The sequence below is a fragment of the Neopsephotus bourkii genome, unplaced genomic scaffold (assembly GCF_033783945.1).
Source record: "Neopsephotus bourkii isolate Nb327-2 ecotype Australia unplaced genomic scaffold, CSIRO-AGI_Nbou_v1 NB_768, whole genome shotgun sequence".
Classification (NCBI taxonomy): domain Eukaryota; kingdom Metazoa; phylum Chordata; class Aves; order Psittaciformes; family Psittacidae; genus Neopsephotus; species Neopsephotus bourkii.
In genome coordinates this window covers 523,720-542,262 of record NW_026901264.1, presented here as the reverse complement: position 1 = coordinate 542,262, position 18,543 = coordinate 523,720, and the positions used below count along the sequence as shown (strand labels likewise).

At 42.2% G+C, this 18,543-nt stretch overlaps 1 protein-coding gene across 5 annotated transcripts in view; it reads left to right on the top strand.

Moving 5' to 3' along the window:
* The window catches only part of ANO1 (anoctamin 1), an 80,708-nt gene that overhangs the window by 24,252 nt on the left and 37,913 nt on the right, over window positions 1–18,543 (top strand). For all 5 annotated transcript variants that reach the window (XM_061355011.1, XM_061355010.1, XM_061355009.1 and 2 more), the window contains exons 2-5: window positions 8,046–8,224; window positions 12,645–12,968; window positions 16,091–16,189; window positions 17,738–17,889. In XM_061355011.1, the coding sequence (XP_061210995.1) occupies window positions 8,046–8,224; window positions 12,645–12,968; window positions 16,091–16,189; window positions 17,738–17,889 (754 nt within the window). The remainder of the gene's footprint in view (window positions 1–8,045; window positions 8,225–12,644; window positions 12,969–16,090; window positions 16,190–17,737; window positions 17,890–18,543) is intronic.

Genomic DNA, 18,543 nt, shown 5'->3' with positions numbered 1-18,543 from the left:
TGGTAGGGGGTTGGAACTGGATGAGCTTTAAGGTCCCTTCAACCCAAACCAGTCTGGGATTCTATGCTAATTAATATTTTAAATTTATTCAGATACTTCTAAAAGCTGCTGTCAGAGTTTAGGTGTACATTGTCCCAATACATACCAATTCTCTCCCCATAATCTCCTTTTTTTAGTATTTTTTCCTTTCATTTTACTGCTCCCATTAGTAACATTTGCCTTCCTTTGGAACTTAAAAATGATTAGCATCATAACCCTTCAAAACAGAACTAATATGTTTCACAGGGTGTAGATTGAGTGGATCTCAATTTTCTCTGAAGTACTATCAATGTGTAAAGCTATAGTTACAATTTGCAAAGCACAATCTGCAGTGGACTTGAGCAAGGCTTCAATGCTGCTTGCTGTTGAACAGCAGCAGAAACAAAGCTGAAATATTTTTTCCAGTGTCTGGTAGATAATGTTTTATTTAAGTAACTAAAGAATAAGTCTGAAAACAGACTTACTTAATAGACATTAAGTAGCTGGGGGGGGGGAAAAGTGCAAATTTCTCTTGATGGGGGTGGGAGAGGGTTTGTGTGTTTATATGAAATGTGGGATTTTCCAGGGTCTACATAAACAGGCAGCATGAGTCTTGATACACAGGATTTATATTTGCTGGTCCTTTATATGTTGTTGAAAATGCCATTTCATTTTACTATCACTACAATTTTTAAGTGATTTTGCTCCACCTTTTTTACATTTCACATGTCATAATTCTTGTGTTAGCTCAGATCTGTTAAAGCCTATGGCTACCTACTGAAAACAGGAATGACTTTTTAAAAACAAAAATAGAAAGGCAGGTATATAAACAATTTCATATAGCTGTGTGTTCTTCTAACCTCCTTTTAACATGCTGCTGGTAGTAATAGATCAATAAGTTTAAAGGTATGAAGAGCGTTCCAGGAAAGCTACAGTCCCACTCTAGAGACCCGAGGTTGGTAAGGCAGTATGGAGAAATAGAGGAAACAAAATGATGTTTCAAATAGTCTTGCCAGGAGCTGAATTTTCTCCACCTGTGTGATAAGAGTTGATTTTCAGACTCCTAAATCCTGATCACACTATGTCTGAAAGGGCTCTGCTGTTCAGCGGAAGGTGAAGTGAGACTAAAGTTGTCAGTGCTATATTAAGATTGTCCAGCTTTAAAAGTGTTTCTATTCTGTAAAGGAAATTGGCCTTGAAATCCAAATTTCATTTCACTGTTTATTCTTTTTCTTTTGACGGATTGGATCTTAACCTCCTGTTTGCTTCATTAAGGTAATAACATGTACAGACCTAGGCTGCAGCGGCGTTTGAAAAGAAATGCAAAAGCAAGGACATAGGTGATTTCCAGGGTGTCCTCCTACAGCAGATGGAAGTGGCAAGGAGTCACCTCAGTGTCACCTCACAGAACAGGAGGTGGCAACATCCCTGACAGTATTAATCTTGCCTATGGGCAGGTTGGTTGCATTTTCCAGCAGCCCTTTTGCCTGCCAGGTTAGTCAATGGTATTAGTACACCTCCTGAAGCAGTGCAGCTAGGGGCAACATCTGGCTGTTCCCAACTGGAGAGGCAAAGGAAAACTTAAATGGTCACAGACGTGGATCTAATCAATGCTTAACTTTTGGACTTTCAACAGAACGAATGTTCAGGAGGTGTATGAGCAGTCCTTGGAGAGCACAGTGGTTCCTGGCTGGGCTCTTGGTCCTTTGCCAGTGCCTTGTCAACAGGTGTCATCAACCCAAAAAAGCACTGCCCTCCCTGCCAGCGGCGGGGATCCTCTGGCATTCCCACTGCACAGCTCTGCTGGCCAGCAGGAATGACCCATAGGTCAGGAATGAGAGGCACTGCTGGGGTGGCACACTGCAGCTGCCTTGACATTTGCCTTGCCTTTCCTGAGGACAAAGCAGGGATTTCAGACTCCAAGTCTAGCAACCTCATAGATCAGTAAGGGAGGAAAAAATAAAAACAAACAATAAAAGCACCAAAAAGGGAAACGAAGTGATACGCGAGTTGCTTGTAAGAATTAAGTTGTTTTTTTTTTTTTTTCTTAGCCCAAGGATTAACCTGTAGCTTTGAAATTGGGAAGGTACAAGAGGTAGAGAAATTGTTTCAAATGTGCTGGAGGAGAATTCTACTGCTAGGGGGCAATGTACAGTAAGTAAAATCACTCGGTATCTAGCAAAAATTTTAAAAAAGAACCCAAATCCAGAAAATATCTGACATAATGGTCAAGTGTGAGGTGCCCCTGCCCATGGCAGGGGGGTTGGAACCCTATCATTCTGTAATTCTATGATATTGCATATATTAGCATTTCTTCTGCAGAAGGCATAGTATAAAGAAAATGTGCAGCCTTTATTTATATATGTGTGTATATAATTTGTTTTTTCATATATATATCTCTGTGTTTGCTCAGCTTCCTCAGTATGCTTCTTCACTATTGCAAGGTCATTACCGATTCTGAGAGCTGCACACAACACTTTTGGTTAATTCATATGAAACAAATGTCTTCAGTTTAAGGAATCTAATCTGCATACAGTAGTATTTCAGAATACTTTGGGGAAGAACTGATGTTATGTCATTATAATACCAATTCACTCAGGGAACTCATTCTCTATGACCCTTAATTTTATGTTCTGAATTTTATCCTAATTTATATAATCACAGAATCACAGAATCCCAGACTGTTTTGGGTTGGAAGGGATCTTAAAGCTCATCCAGTTCTAACTGCCTGCCATGGGCAGTGACACCTTCCACTAGACCAAGTTGCTCCAAGCCCCATCCAGCCTGGCCCTGAACACTGCCAGGGATGGGGCAGCCACAGCTTCTTTGGGCAACCTGTGCCAGTGCCTCAGCACCCTGAGAGGGAAGAACTTCTGCCTAAGAGCTCATCTCAGTCTCCCCTCTGTCAGGTTAAACCCATTGCCCCTTGTCCTGTCCCTGCAGGCCCTCGTCCAAAGCCCCTCTGCACATTCCTTGTTGGCCCCTTTAGGCACTGGAAGCTGCTCTAAGTTCTCACTTGAGGCAGAAAGATATCTATGTGAACATTTAAAAGTCTTGAATAATTTTGTCTTGCAACACTTCTGCCTCTTCTTTGTTGAGAAAAAGTAGTACATCAAACTTAGATTTCTTTGACTTTTTTGTTCTAGCCACTTTCAAATAAGCCAGCTTCGGCAAAGTCACTGGTTTTAGACTAACCAATGAAATAGCTGTTCATTTATATATATATATATATATCATCATGCAGATTTGCTAATTCCATTTTAGAACTAGTACAGGATGCTTCTGTTAAAAGTGTATTGTGTGAATGCAATTTTCCATTTATTTTGAAAAAAAATCTGGTGTTGTTTTTTTTTTTTTTTTTTTTCTTTTTTTCCTGCCAATATTCAGTGTTTAGATGTGATTATGACTAACGTTAAAAGTAGATGATCAAGTCAGAGGCTAGTAATGCAGAATATACCCATTTCTAGAGCAGATTTTCAGTTCTAGTTCACCTGGTCATCAAAACCCAAGGAAGGAGCATTATCCAAATAAGTAAAAGTTAAAGCATAACATGTCAAATTTCTGCAGTGGAAAATCTATCAGTTAAATACTGTTAATTTTTGCAAGAAGAGTTGGAGGAGTTTTACAGATGAAGTTTGAACAAAGGAGCAGATGTTTGCAAGTTTGAGGGGGTTTTATTAATTTGTATCCTATATTGTCATTCATATAAGTTGATCTACTTCAGATGAATATAGTGCATGTATATTTAGTGCTGGGAATGGCACAGAGCCCCTTGTACCTGGTGCATCTTACATAGAAATACTTTCAGAATGTCTAAAACATATCCAACTTTGTTGCAGTTCGCAAGGTCTTTGTAGTATCTCCATGCTCTGAATTGCAGCTGGTGGCTCAGGGTAATTCATTAAATCCCTAGATTTCTGGGAAAATCCCCCCAGAGAGCATCAAGGCAGTTGGAGAGCTGCTGCAAGTATCTGGCTATTTTCTTGCTGTCCCATTTTACCTCACCCCTTACCAAAAAGCTGTTAAGATAGCTGTATGGTCACATACCCTATGGAGCTTTTTGTGAATATAAATGCTACCTAAAAGCCTGTTCTTTCATATTACCTATGAAAAATGGAACATTATTAACAGGAAATATGGGAATAACCCAGCAGCACTGGTGCTAAGGAAGGTAGAAGTTCTATACACTGATGTTCACCAAATACTTCCTCAAACCTGGTTCATGCGTGGGATAGAAATTGGTATCAAATGCTTTTCAGCATTCTGCACTCTTACAGAATGTGGATGATTCAATGCAAGGAATACCTTAAAGTGTATCATTATATATTGTGTTCTTGGCAGGGTGCTCTACAGTTAGTAACAAATGCTGGTAAATGACAAAGCAATACATAATAAACTAAAAGAAGCATCGGGTGGGTCTATCTTCCAGGAATATTAGGAACTTCTGCTCTCTTAAAATCCATGGGTTTCCTAACAACTGCAACTGTGGATACAGAGGAGAAAGGGCTAGTTGGTTATATGGCTGTGTTGAAATATGTTGAATGCTTCTTCAAACCATTGTTGTAGTGTTTTCTGCTTAGTAAATAGAAGAGAGTGGATTAGTTAATGCTGCAAAGCTAGCAATTTTCACAATACTCTCCTTTTTCAGCTCCCAACAGAGAGATTAATATGTGACTCTAGCTGAATTAAGACACACATGTGCTCTATACTCTTCATATTTCATCTACTATCTTGCCATAAATAATTCTGAACATGAATTTATTTTGAGATGAAATTATTGTTCTTGTTTAATACAATTAACTCAAAATAGAGGTTGATGTTTTTAAGTCTTTAGAAAACTCTATCCCATATAAAAAGTCTCTTGTGTTCCACAAGAGACTGGTTTGTCCTCTGCCAAATCAGCATAAGTGCAGTAGGTATAATCCCTGTGCGTTTGTAGTTACCGAAATGGCTTGGATGGCTTTACTTAGTATTACATCCTGACATCATCTTGAAGTAGAGAAATACAACTTGCTGTAATTAAGATTGTATCATTAAAGTTCTCCCATTTCACATCTTTTCCAGTAGATATAATGAACCAAACTGGTATGATTCATTGTCTACCTGAGGTATTTATTCTTTCCAATATACTGCCAAGTTACAGATGGCTAAACAGCAGTGTAAATATATGCTCGCAGCTAGGTGATTGTTTGGGCTTGCACAATAGCACTGAATCATTTGAGCAGGTCTCCTTGCTCTCTACTGTGGACTTAACAAATGCTGCTCAGCAGTGCAGCTCCAGAGCACCGTTAGCTTGTTTGTACTCAATGAAGCGTGTGATTTTCTGCTCTAAACCTAATCCATCCCAATTGCAGTTTCTAAACTAGCACTTTTCAGTTCACAGGTTCATTGTGAAATACTCAGTATAGTCAGATCCATACTCAATAGAATCCCAGACTGGCTTGTGTTGGAAGGGACCTTAAAGCTCATCCAGTTCTGACCGCCTGCCATGGGTAGGGACACCTTCCACTAGACCAGGTTGCTCCAAGCTCCTTTAACCTGGCCTTGAACACTGTCAGGGATGGGGCAGCCACAGCTTCTCTGGGCACACTGTGCCAGCGCCTCACCACCCTTACAGGGAAGAACTTCTGCCTAAGAGCTCATCTCAATCTCCCCTCTGTCACGTTAAAGCCATTCCCCTTTGTCCTGTCCCTACAAGCCCTTGTCTAAAGACCCTCTCCAGGTTTCTTGTAGGCCCCCTTTAGGCATTGGAATGCTTCTCTCAGGTCTCCCCAGAGCCTTCTCCAGGCTAAACAAGCCCAACAAAATGCAAAAGGAGGAAAAGGAGACAGGATTTTTATAGCACTTAAGTTATTGTTTCTAGAAAGTTGCTTCAGGCATTCTTTTAAATAAAAACCTAGGTGGTTATGCTGACAAAGTTCCAAAAGTTGTTGTATTACTAAATGAGTATTTTACAGCTATAGAATAAAACGTGTACATCGGATTCTGCAGCTTATCACATTTGTTTCAATTCCCATGTGTTCCGGGAGTGTGTGCTTATCATAGAATCACAGAGTGGTTTGATTTGGAAGGGACCTTAAAGCTCACCCACTTCCATCCCCTGCCATGGGCAGGGACACCTTCCACTAGACCAGGTTGCTTCAAGCTCTGTGCAACCTGGCCTTGAACACTGCCAGGGATGGGGCAGCCACAGCTTCTCTGGGCAACCTGTGCCAGCGCCTCAGCACCCTCACAGGGAAGAACTTCTGCCTAAGAGCTCATCTGAATCTCCCCTCTGTCAGGTAAAACCATTCTCCCTTGTCTTGCCCCTACAGACCCTTGCCTAACGTCTCTCTCCCCAGAGCCTTCTCTTCTCCAGGCTGAACAAGCCCACCTCTGTCAGCCTGTCTCCAGAATAGAGGTACTCCAGCTCTTGGATCCCATCATTTGTCTTGTCTTCTTTGTGCTGCATAAATACAGGTAGCTCAGCCTCTACTTGCACACTTTAAGGCCTCTGACCATTCTTACACAAACTTGTTCAAGTTTGTCAATGTCCTTCTTGTGTTGGGGAGTCAAAACTGGACACAGAAGCTGTGTTCTGGGAAGTGTCAAATAAAGAAGATTGCTTTCTTAGATCTGCTGCCTTGGCTTTTTTACTAATGGAGTCCTATATGCAGCTACCCTTCACCACTGAAGACAGTCACTTACTTTGAACCTGTCTACTAGGACCCTCAAGTCCTTTTCTGTGGAACTACATTTTATCCACTTCATTCCTAGTTTGTGCTTGAGACTAGTCTGTCCAAATGCAGGACTTCATATCTGACTTTGTTGAGTTCCATGAGGCTGTTCTCAGGCAATTCTTCCAGCCTTTGGAGATCCCTCCAGCTTATCAGCTATGCTCAGTTTTACTTCGTCTGCAAACTTGTTTGGGAATGAGATTTTCCTGGTCTCTTCCTTCCACAGCAGCCCTGAAGTTCAATCAAATCCAGACAAGTAGTTCGGTGAAGAGGAATAGCATGCTCTTAGTCTAAGACATAGCTAATGAACATGCAATATCTATCTTCCCCTCATAAGCTTAGGGGCAACTCTAGGTAGGAGGGAAGTATTTTTCCTAATGGGGTAATTGTGTAAGACATCTGCTGTTATCTGCTCCAGGGTCAGTGTTGACTATTTACAACAACAGCCTGTTGTAATATAGCTGCTATTACAGCGTGCTACTCTGCTTGGTTTTGTGGTTCGTTTCTGGGGGAAAGTTAATTTGGTATCCATTCTAAAATTTTTGCGTTATCTTCACTCATTAGACAACCAAATCCAGTTCCTGTGTGGTTAATAAAAAAGGCCATAATGCTGCAGTGTTTTATTTTAATGCCAAAATGAATAAAATCTTGGAAATCTTTGCCTTCTATTGCTAGCATAAATGCACATATGCAAACACTGGTTTGCATTTTGTCTGGTTGCTTAGTTGGTAGGGAAATTTTTACATGAAATCCGTTAACCCATCTATAGTCTTCAATAAGAAGCAGAAACATATGGATGTCTGGCAGGGTGAGAGGGAGCAAACCTGAGACTTTCAAGATTTACTTAAATAAGAATGGTTCCATAAATCAGATACAGTGCACAGGGACTTGAGAGGAAACCCACTGCTTAGTTTTTCAGCATGAACAAGTGCTTGTTGAAGACAATGCCTGCTGAAAAGGGGAAAACTCCGTGCCACCTATTGTCACCAGCTCATTCTCAGACTGTCTTTTTTCCCCCCTTTTTTCCTTCTTTTACTGAGAAATAAAGCTACTTTATGAGACCACAGAGTAAACACATCCCGAGACAGCAGTGCTTAAAAGTTAACCGAGCACTCCTCCTCCAGAAGAGGAAACCTATGTAGGGCTAAAGAGGACTGTGGAGGAGGCAGGGAGAAGGGGTGGGAGCCCTGCTCAAGGGCTCATTGGCAGAAGAAGGCAGGAACAGGATACGTTTCACCTTTTGGGTGGCTCTGGGAGGAGCAAGGGTTGGGATTAAAAGTGTCATGATGAAACTGTGCCTTTTCTTTCCAGACGCAGACAGGACGTTCTGTGGGGTGGATTTTCTGCCAGAAGATCTCAAAGAGGCTCCGGAGGAGACAGAAATGAGGGTGAACAAGACATATTCCTGTCTACCTGCTGAGGAGAAGGGGATCCACATCATCAACATCCGAGCTATAGAGGATATAGGATATGACCAGCATGAGAGTACAGTGAGTAAATGACTTGCCAGACATGTCATAACTGGTGTCCTTCACTTTACTCCTGAGCTTATTTCTCATTCTTTCCATTCCCAGGATTCTCTGGAATCTTCTCCCTCCTTTTTTTCAGAGGTGATGAGGATTGCCACCAGCCATAGTACACACTAATTTAGTGAGGTTTGTTCTTTGATGTGAAGAAGGAAAGCAAGGGATCCTTATTTAACCTGTAGCGTAAAAAGGATCTGGCTGCCCTCCAAGTAAAGAATCTGGCAACGAGGCTGTGACAGCTTTTAAATCTCTTGGGCCATAAAGAGCAGAACAGAAAAATTGTCCAAAATTTCATGCAACAGCTATTGTTAATGTAGGTATAACTAATATTCTGTATCACGCAATAGAGGTTCAATTTCCAGTGTCATTAATTGTGCCTTGGTGGATTCTTTAATACTAATTTTAAAAGTAATCTGAGTATCCAAAAGGATTGGGAGTTGGTTATGTCATAAACACATAAAAAGGAGTTTATTCAGGTGAAGGAACTGAGGTGGAGTGAGATATGTAACAGTTCTCCTTGGGGAAAGCTGTATCAGACAAAGCAATGTTGAATTAATTGTGCTTGTGATTAATTGGGATGGATCATGTAGGAATAATTGTGTCAGAGTGTAAACATCCTTCCTGCTGTGGTAAACTGAGATGTTTCTCTGTCTCATTTGCACCTGAATTGACATGGACTTTACATGGTCCAAGTCAGTGTAACTCATTGTAGCAGCGCTTCAAGAAAGGATGTGGCCTGAGTACCTTTCAGCATTAATACCCCATCTGTAAAATAATCTAACCCTTGATTTCTTCAGAACAGGACCACCAGGCTTTGAGTTTTTCAGCTGCATTCCTTTCACAGTGGCATAAAGCTATTCCTGTATACTAATATACATATTGAGGCTTTAGTATGTCCACAGTGCAGCATCTTCTCCTATATCATCAGTGAGGCCCCACAAGGATCAGCTTTTCAACAGAAAAGGTGAATGAATGTGAAGAAGCTCTCATTCAGTCTCTGCAGTGTGACACCTCCGCTTCCCTGTGCAGTGGGTCAAAGAAAGAGACACCAGGGATTTTTGGTGTCTTTTTCTCCAGCCAGGATATGCTCTAGGAAAAGAGGATACACTGATCTCTCCTGAGCTCCTCAAGTAGTTAGAAGAACCTGGTGTGTACTCACCACTGTCATCTTCTAGAGCCATTTTCAGGCCTGCCCATTTCCCTTATCTATTAGTCTCCAGAACAGGCCAGTTAATTTGTCGTTCATAAAGTCAACACAATGAAGGTAGGAACTTTTTGGGGTCTGAGTCTTCTGCCTATTTTATCTCCCTGCATTGGGTTCAGCCCAGTTTAGACCGGATATTAGGAACAGTTCCTTCCCCGAGACGGTGTTCAGGCATTGGAACAGACTGCCCAGGGCAATAGTGGAGTCATTGTCCCTGGAAGTGTTCACAAACCGTGTACACGAGGTGCTCAGTGCTATGGTTTAGTGGTGGCTTCGGCTGTGCTGGGGAATGGTTGGACTTGGTGATCTTAAAGGTCGTTTCCAACCTCACTAATTCTATGATTCAGAAATTGATGTTTAATTAATCAATGATTAATACAGCTTTAAAATAGAAATACAATTAGTTACCTTCAAAGAAATTCCAGTGTTCCTGTATGTTGTTTACAACTCTTTACTTTGAGGCTTTATAACCTGAAAATCCAGTTAGCTAATATTCCTTTATATTTTGCTTCTACAGAAATTTGCATAACTAACTGAGTTGCCCTCCACAAGCAGACTGTCAGCTTGCTTAGACACATATTCTGGATTCACAGGTGCATGCCATTAATTATGAAGCAGTTGGAAAGGAATACTTAATAATGGACTTCTATATTGTATTATGCTTAAGAACTGAATAGGAATTTCTAGACAGGGCACAAACAGGAGCAGCCTGTGCCCTAAAGAATGTGTTATTGTTATGGTTAAATAAGAGAGATGTGGAGCAGGGGAAAGAGGGAATAGGACATAGAGTGAATGACATAGTGGCAGCAGATGCTAATTTGTTTTACTCTGTGTTTATGTATTTGGAGCAAAGGGTTTAAGTTCAATGGAAAAGAGAGGTGTGATGCTGGAGGATCCCACTGCAAGCAGCTGTGTGTGCTTCAGCCCAGAACCCCCCCATGTGCTGGGCTGCATCCCCAGCGTGTGAGAAGCAGGTCAAGGGAGGGGATTCTGCCCCTCTACTGTGCTGTGGGGAGAACCCCCCACTGCAGTCCTGTGTCCAGCTCTGGGGAAACAATACAAGAGGGATGTGGAGCTGTTGGAGTGAGTCCAGAGGAGGCCACAGAGGTACTGTGAGGTCTGGAGCAGCTCTGCTCTGGAGACAGGCTGAGAGAGCTGGGCTGGTTCAGCCTGGAGAAGAGAAGGCTTCTTAAGGGGGGATCTTAGAGCAGCTTCCAGTGCTTAAAGGAGCTACAGGAAACCTGGAGAGGGACTTCGGAGAAGGACCTGTAGGGACAGGACAAGGGGAATGGCTTTAACCTGACAGAGGGGAGACTGAGATGAGCTCTTATACAGAAGTCTTCCCTGTGAGGGTGCTGAGGCACTGGCACAGGTTGCCCAGAGAAGCTGTGGCTGCCCCATCCCTGGCAGTGTTCAAGGCCAGGTTGGATGGGGCTTGGAGCAACCTGGTCTAGTGGAAGGTGTGCCTGTGGCAGGGGGTTGGAACTGAATGAAGTTTAAGGTCCCTTCCAACCCAAACCAGTCTGGGATTCTATGAAAAGAAGAGAGAAACAGATAGCAAAGGCAGGCATGGAGTGAAGCTGTGAGGGACTGAGGAGGTGCAGACCTGCAGCCAAGCTGGCCCTGGGCAGGCATAGTCAAGTCAGGCTTTGGAAGGTAAGAAATGTTCTGCATTCCCACTTCAGACTGCCTGGCATCTCGGGCTCTTGCTCTCTGCAGTCCTTGTTGCTTGGTATTGCTCTGCGCTCATCTTATTACACTTGTCTAATTACTTACACTTCCTCCTCCTTCCAAACTCAGAAAGTTGGGGTTTCCTGCTTGAATTTGTTGTATGAGTAAAAATTTTGCCAAGGCAAAAAAGGGAGATCAGTCTGTCTCTTAGATGCAATGATTTATAGTTAAGGTAGCTGGGACGTGCCCTCCCCAAAAGGATGTTCAGATAAAGATGCAAATTTGTGTAACATTGGGTGGGTTTTGATGACGTTTGGCCATATTAGCTGTGATATACTGTGCAGTAAACTCAGAGATTGGTCTTTTAATCTGGTTTTTAAATAGCTCTTTCTAGATAACTTAGATTCATGGTCTTATGCGTGAAAGCAGAGGGTATACACATCCCAATTGGATTTTGACTGATACAATTTCTAACTCATAGCCAACTGGTATCATTTTGAGCAGAAGTCCTTTTCCCTACATGTAGACTTAACATACTCATGTAAAATTAAAGGCCAGAAAATGTTCCTGAAATTATCCACTCATTTTTTGTAGAAAAATACACACCGCATTTTTTGTAAAAACAAATGCAAGTTACCAGTGAATTTTCATGCTTTTTAAATGGTCTGTGTATCTCGAAGGGTAGACTCGTGAATTAGGCATGGTAAGTGCTATTGAAAGGCGAAATGAATAATTGTTAGTACTTTTTTATGTTTCTACAGTTGCCCTGGGCAATTTTTCAGATAAATGGTTGGAAATGGAATTATGTTTTAAGTCTTATATCTCTTGCATCTTGCAGCACTTACACAGCGTTAATTCAAGATGGGAATAAAACCTTTGGCACCATTAGATTGCAAAGCCACAAAGGTTTTATATAAGTGGGGAAAAAAAAGGTGATGGACTCAGTAAGCAGTAAACTTTCCTGGCTATGGGCCAACTGTAGTTTTGGCCTGGCTTCTTGACCAGCTGGCTCCCTTCAATCTGTATCTAAGATGATCTCTTTCTCAGATGATACAAACTTGCAAGGATAGATAAGAGAAGTGAGAAATGTTTCCACATGATATTAATCTATTTGTCAGAATTGAAACCCAGATATGTCTTGAGTGGAAAAAGACAGATGATCTTAGTGGTGATTAACCCCCAAAGGAGAAAACCAAATCCACCAAGTAGATGGCTTATGAACTAATGTGCTAGTAGTTAGATTAAATCCCAGTCATTTTATCTATTTATTTCTGGCCAATGAAATCCAGCTGGCTAGCTGTAAAATTGCAGGTGTTAACTTGCAAAATTGTTTTGAGTAATTACTGGGGGGGCTCCTCCCCTCTGCTTGCTGTTTGAAGATAGGTCAATGTGTGCTCCAGGCAAGGAGTCCTTGATACAAGGATATGGTCTGTCTGGTGTCCATGTTGGCACGTGTACTCATTCTTCTTCCCCTCTCTCCTTCTCTACACCCCCATTCCCTGCTTCCAGTTATTAAATTCCCTATCCAAAAATCCAGATGCTGACTGCAAATACGGACTCTACTTCAGAGATGGCAAGAGAAAAGTAGACTACATCCTAGTTTATCAGTACAAGAAGTCCTCAGCGGGGAGGACAGTCATCAGGAGAGCTCATAATGATTCAACTGCCCGGAGCACCAAGCAGGAGCAGCCCCTTCCTGGGAAAGGAGTGCAGCTGGAGATGGGGGAAAGCGAGCCTCACATGGATTACCACGAAGATGACAAGAGATTTCGCAGGGAGGAGTACGAAGGGAACCTTGTGGAGGCTGGCCTGGAACTGGAACACGATGAGGATGTAAGGAGCCATTTCAAAGACAAAGACAAGGAGGATAACTGGTGATTGAATCCTGGGAGATGTTATACAAGCTGAGCTCTTCCAGAATTTGATTCCAGTTCTGGCAGCTCCATCCTTGCCCAGTGATTTAATTCACTTCACAGCAATGGGCCGTGGTGGTGTTAATGCTGCAGTGAGGTGAAGTTCCTTACTTTTCTTGGCCAGAACTCATGGCACATCCACTTTTGCACAGCTTGTTGATGTATTGCCATATCTAGATGTGAGACTTAGACTGCTCTCAACTTTGCTCCAAGTACTAATCCCAGTTTAGTGGGTTTACAGTATGCTGTGGTTTGGAGCCACTGGTAAATCCAGTTCTGATGAACAATATCTGATACTGACAGTGGCATTTCTCTGCCTCAGTATAGACTTCAGGGGAATGCAATTTGCTCAGGAGGTTCCGGTACGTGCTTTAGCTGGAGCACGTGGGTCTGTGTTATAGTTTTCTCTTTCCATTCTTAGATATGAACAGTACAGCTTGCAACACTTTCACCTGTACCCTGAAAACAACATATTCTATTAAAAGACCATTAGACCCTGTGAAAAATGATGTGTGTGAAGCACTGCCAGCGTATGATTAGTAGGAATAAGCAGGGCTGTATTGACTTCAAAGAAAACTATTATAATTAACTGATCCAACCGATATGCCTGAAATTCCTGTGAAGGAGGGTAAACATTTATGCTGGTTTTAGTTACTGGATCTGAGAGTTGAGATCAGACCTGTGATCCGTGTGTTAAAAAACTAAATCTGCCACCTATTACCCACAGATTACAGGCAGATACATAATGAAAGATATATAATATATATATATATCATATGTCTATCTTAGGGAGAGACCTTGTAACAGTCTTCCAATACTTAAAGGTAGCCTACAAGAAATCTGTAGATGGGCTTTTAATAAGGGCCTGTAGGACAAGGGGGAATGGCTTTAACCTGACAGAGGGGAGATTGAGATGAGCTCTTAGGCAGAAGTTCTTCCCTGTGAGGGTGCTGAGGCACTGGCACAGGTTGCCCAGCGAAGCTGTGGCTGCCCCATCCCTGGCAGTGTTCAAGGCCAGGCTGGACGGGGCTTGGATCATCCTGCTCTAGTGGAAGGTGTCCTTGCCCGTGGCAGGGGGTTGGAGCTGGATGAGCTTTAAGGTCCTTTCCAACACAAACCAGTCTGGGATTTTTGATTTGTATGATCTAGGAAATAAACCACATATTTTGCATGTTATAATGCAAAAAATCACTTTCATTTCTCTGTCCCCCAGATGGATGTAAGACTTGCTTTCTGTAAAACTTGCAATTTGTTGTAGTGAACTGGAAGCTTGCTGAGCAAGCCATAGATAGTTAAATCCCTAGCAAAGTCGGAGGTCCCCACCTATGACACGTAATATTGTTTGAAATGACAGATGAGGGCTCAGAGTTCAAGCCAGAACACCATGAAAGAGAGAGAACTCTGCTCTTTCAGTACAAGATACCAAACCAGATCAGGAATGTATAGAGGTAAGAGCAAGCCACGGGGATTTGCCCTAGCTTTCGTATCCAGTTCATTCAGTGTAGGGGGAAAAACCTGCAATCCTTTGGGCTTGAAAAGCACACCCCAAAGTTGCACTGGAGGCCATACTAATTGTAAAGAGAGCAAAGGTTTGTTAAACAGATTATGTCTGCTAAGCCACTGAAACTCCCTTCCGTGAAATAAATCCGAAGGTGATTTGGAAGCCATGCCCTGTGAGAAGCCTGGCAGTTATTTATGACCTCTGAGTAACTGATTTCTAGAAAGCCAGTGTGGAATGTTGCTGCATGAAAGCTAGTTATTATAATTATTGCCTGAACTGACACAGCAGTGAGATTAGAAAGATTCATTCAAGCTTCTTGATCTTCTGTTTGCTGAGTGCCTGCTAGTTTAATGTAATTTCTCCAGTGGCTTTGGAATTATGACTCCTTTGAAATTATTGACTCCTTGGAAGTCAGTACAGGTGCATGTGAGACTGTCAGGGGCAAAATTCAGCTTAGAGAACTCATGGGATGCAGGCGAATATTATCATTAACTTTGCTCCTTTTTTAATTTTTTGTTTTGTTTAATTCTACCTACCAGGTTTCCTAATTAAAATCATAGAATCGTAGGATAGAATCATAGAATAGTTAGGTTTGGAAAGGACCTTAAGGTCATCAAGTTCCAACCCCCCTGCCACGGGCAGGGACACCTCACACTAAACCATGTCATCCAAGGCCTCATCCAACCTGGCCTTGAACACTGCCAGGGATGGAGCGTTCACAACCTCCCTGGGCAACCCATTCCAGTGCCTCGCCACCCTAACAGGAAAGAATTTCTTCCTTATATCCAATCTAAACTTCCCTTGTTTAAGTTTTATCCCATTACCCCTTGCCCTATCACTACAGTCCCTAATGAAGAGTCCCTCCCCAGCATCCTTATAGGCCCCCTTCAGATACTGGAAGGCTGCTCTGAGGTCTCCACGCAGCCTTCTCTTCTCCAGCTGAACAGCCCCAACTTTCTCAGCCTGTCTTCATACAGGAGGTGCTCCAGGCCCCTGATCATTCTCGTGGCCCCCTCTGGACTTGTTTCAGCAGTTCCCTGTCCTTTTTATGTTGAGGACACCAGAACTGCGCACAGTGTTCACTTCTGTACCTGAGACTGCTTTCTTCCTTCAGTTCTGATCCAATGGGACACTGAGCAGCTCTTAGGAGGCAGCAGGGACTCTTTCAGCTCAACACACTCAAGAAATCATATTATTTGGCTGGATGCCTGTACTTCAGATTTAACTGTCTTAGCCTGTATTTGTGTCCATAGTCATTAGCTTTTATTTCGCAAACCATTTTGATCTGTTTAAACTTGTGGTAATTGTTCTGGAAGACAATTGCATTTTTGAGTCAAATTTTATAGCAGCTCAGCACAAAGAGGTGTTCAGTGATTGTTCTGTTAGAAACTGGCTGTCCCAAAGTTTTATTGTGTGGTGGTAATAGTAACAATGGTTTGTTCCTGAAATACTTGTGAAACACAAGGGGAAAAATATCTGGTTTCCTTTCTTCAGTAACCTTTTGCTTTTTTTCAGTAAACCTCTTGCTTTTTTATTTAAAGACTAAAATCCATGGGATTGGATTCGTAAAAATACATGCACCATGGAATGTGTTGTGTCGAGAGGCTGAATTTCTTAAGCTCAAGATGCCCACAAAAAAGGTAAGTCCTGATTTTCTTTTTTTGCTCCTCTGGAAGGTATAGTTTAAACATATCTCTGAGCACCTTATAAACATGGACTTTTCTTCCCATAAGTGTTTTTAAAATAGTTAACTAATCGGTACAGAAAATAAGTGCCACAGACTTGCTTACTCGGGAAAGCAGAAAGAATAGACGGAAGGAGGAATGGAAATCCAGAATTCCTGGCAGGTACCTGTACACAGTGGGAGTTATCTCATATGATGCCGCATCTTCACATTGTGTTTTAAAAGGAGAAGTTGTAACTGATGATGACATTTCTGTGTGTGTTTCAGAGGCTTTTTCCTCACCCGAAACACTGGACTGCTAAAAATGATAATGAGGGTAACAATTTGTTGCAGTCTTGCTGAGTTTAGTGAGTAGTCATATACATCATTAGTCATGTTTACAGGAGTTGGGACTACTGTACCACAAAATAAATTACCTTTCAGAAGATTTGAAATACCATTAAAGAAATGACAGTGTATTTTCATCAGTTCTAATTCATCTGTGATAGATTGCTACCTGTTCACTGAGCATAGCTTAGAGATGGATTAATATTTAAACACTTACTAAGTGCACATCCCAGACTACAGAGGGAAGTCTATAATGGAGCAAGAGACAGTCTTAAAGCCCAGCGTCAGTTGTTACAACACTAAAGCCACACTTTTGGTTTGGATTTCAGATTAATCCCCCTTATTGCCTCACTTACCACTGATTTAAATCGACAGCACAGTAAGATAAAAAAAGTCTGCTGTGATCCTGTGGTTAAAGCTGCTTTGCCACAAAAGAGAAGGTACATGGACATTCTGTGGGGCTTTTTACTGAGTGTGAAAGAGGTCACCGAGCCCTGCAGGCATGGCCCAGGAGAAGTCATGTGCCTGAGAACACCCTCAGATCCCTAAAGCCTTACTTCCAGACAAGCGTCTTCCTGCAGTGGGAGACTGGCCCTGAATCTGCACATAGTTTATGTGGCTCAGGGAGAGAAGCCTGTAAAATCCTATTCTGTGACCTGCTAACACAATTTCTGCATTTAGTGCTACAGAATTGCAGTTGCAATTCAAGATATTGTGGTTCCTTTATATGGAAAAGGGGAAACTGCTGAAACCTGCACAATGTTCCCAGGAAAGCCCCCTGAGAGAGGAGACCACTTCTGCTGTTTTGAACAGGGACTCACTGGCTCCTTCATTTTTTTGTCCCATTGCACAATGAAAATAGTAAATGCCAAAGAAGCTGGTGTCTCAGGAGCCGGTGCTGACTATATGTCCATTGCGCATCTCAGTCTGATTATTTGGAATCAAACACAGGCCATGTTTTAGCTCAGAAGAAGAGCAGTAGCCTTCCTCTGCTTGCCTTGGTTTGGTTTTCCCATCCTTCTGTCTTTCTGAATGTTTTCAAGAAGGTAACCTATACTTCTTGATAATTTATTGTGATGTATTTATGTAATGGATGGTTTATTCCTTACAGTTCACTATCATTTAAGGGTAAGCAAAAAGCAATGGGGTTTTACTGTTTTTCTTTTTGCCCACTCAGATGTATCAGATCAATCAGACTCACGGTCTTCTGAAAAAGATTAATTCTGTCATTCAAAAAATAACAGAACCAATTCAGCCAAAAGTAGCAGAACACAAACCTCAGACAGCGAAGCGCCTCTCCTACCCCTTCTCCAGAGAGAAGCAGCACTTGTAAGTGAAAGCTTTCTGTAAATGTCTATGTCAAGAGGTTCCAGCCTTTCTGCTAGTAGCTAAGGCACCAAAAGGTGACAGGGAAAATGGATGCCAATGCTTTCTTAGGGATTAGAAGAAATCTGGAGAGGAGATTTGGACAAGGGGGAATGGCTTTAACCTGACAGAGGAGAGACTGAGATGAGCTCTTAGGCAGAAGTTCTTCCCTGTGAGGGTGCTGAGGCGCTGGCACAGGTTGCCCAGAGAAGCTGTGGCTGCCCCATCCCTGGCAGTGTTCAAGGCCAGGCTGGACGGGGCTTGCAGCAGCCTGGTCTACTGGAAGGTGTCCCTGCCCCTGACAGGGGGTTGGAACTGGATGAGCTTTAAGATCCCTTCCAACCCAAACCAGTCTGGGATTCTGCGATTATTATAAAGAATATTTCTGTTTTGCAGTAAATATACTTTTTTCTTTTTACTCACTGTTGAGGAATGAGGCTTGTAGATCCCCTCTTGTGAAATCTTTGTGGTTTAGCTACTGTTGTGGTATATAATACATATCTATATAATTACACACATCAACTCTTAGACTTGCCAAACACGATTTGTAATGTGATTTGCAATAGTCTCTTTTCCATGTAGAACAAAATGCTTGGTGAAACTCATAGCCAAAGATGT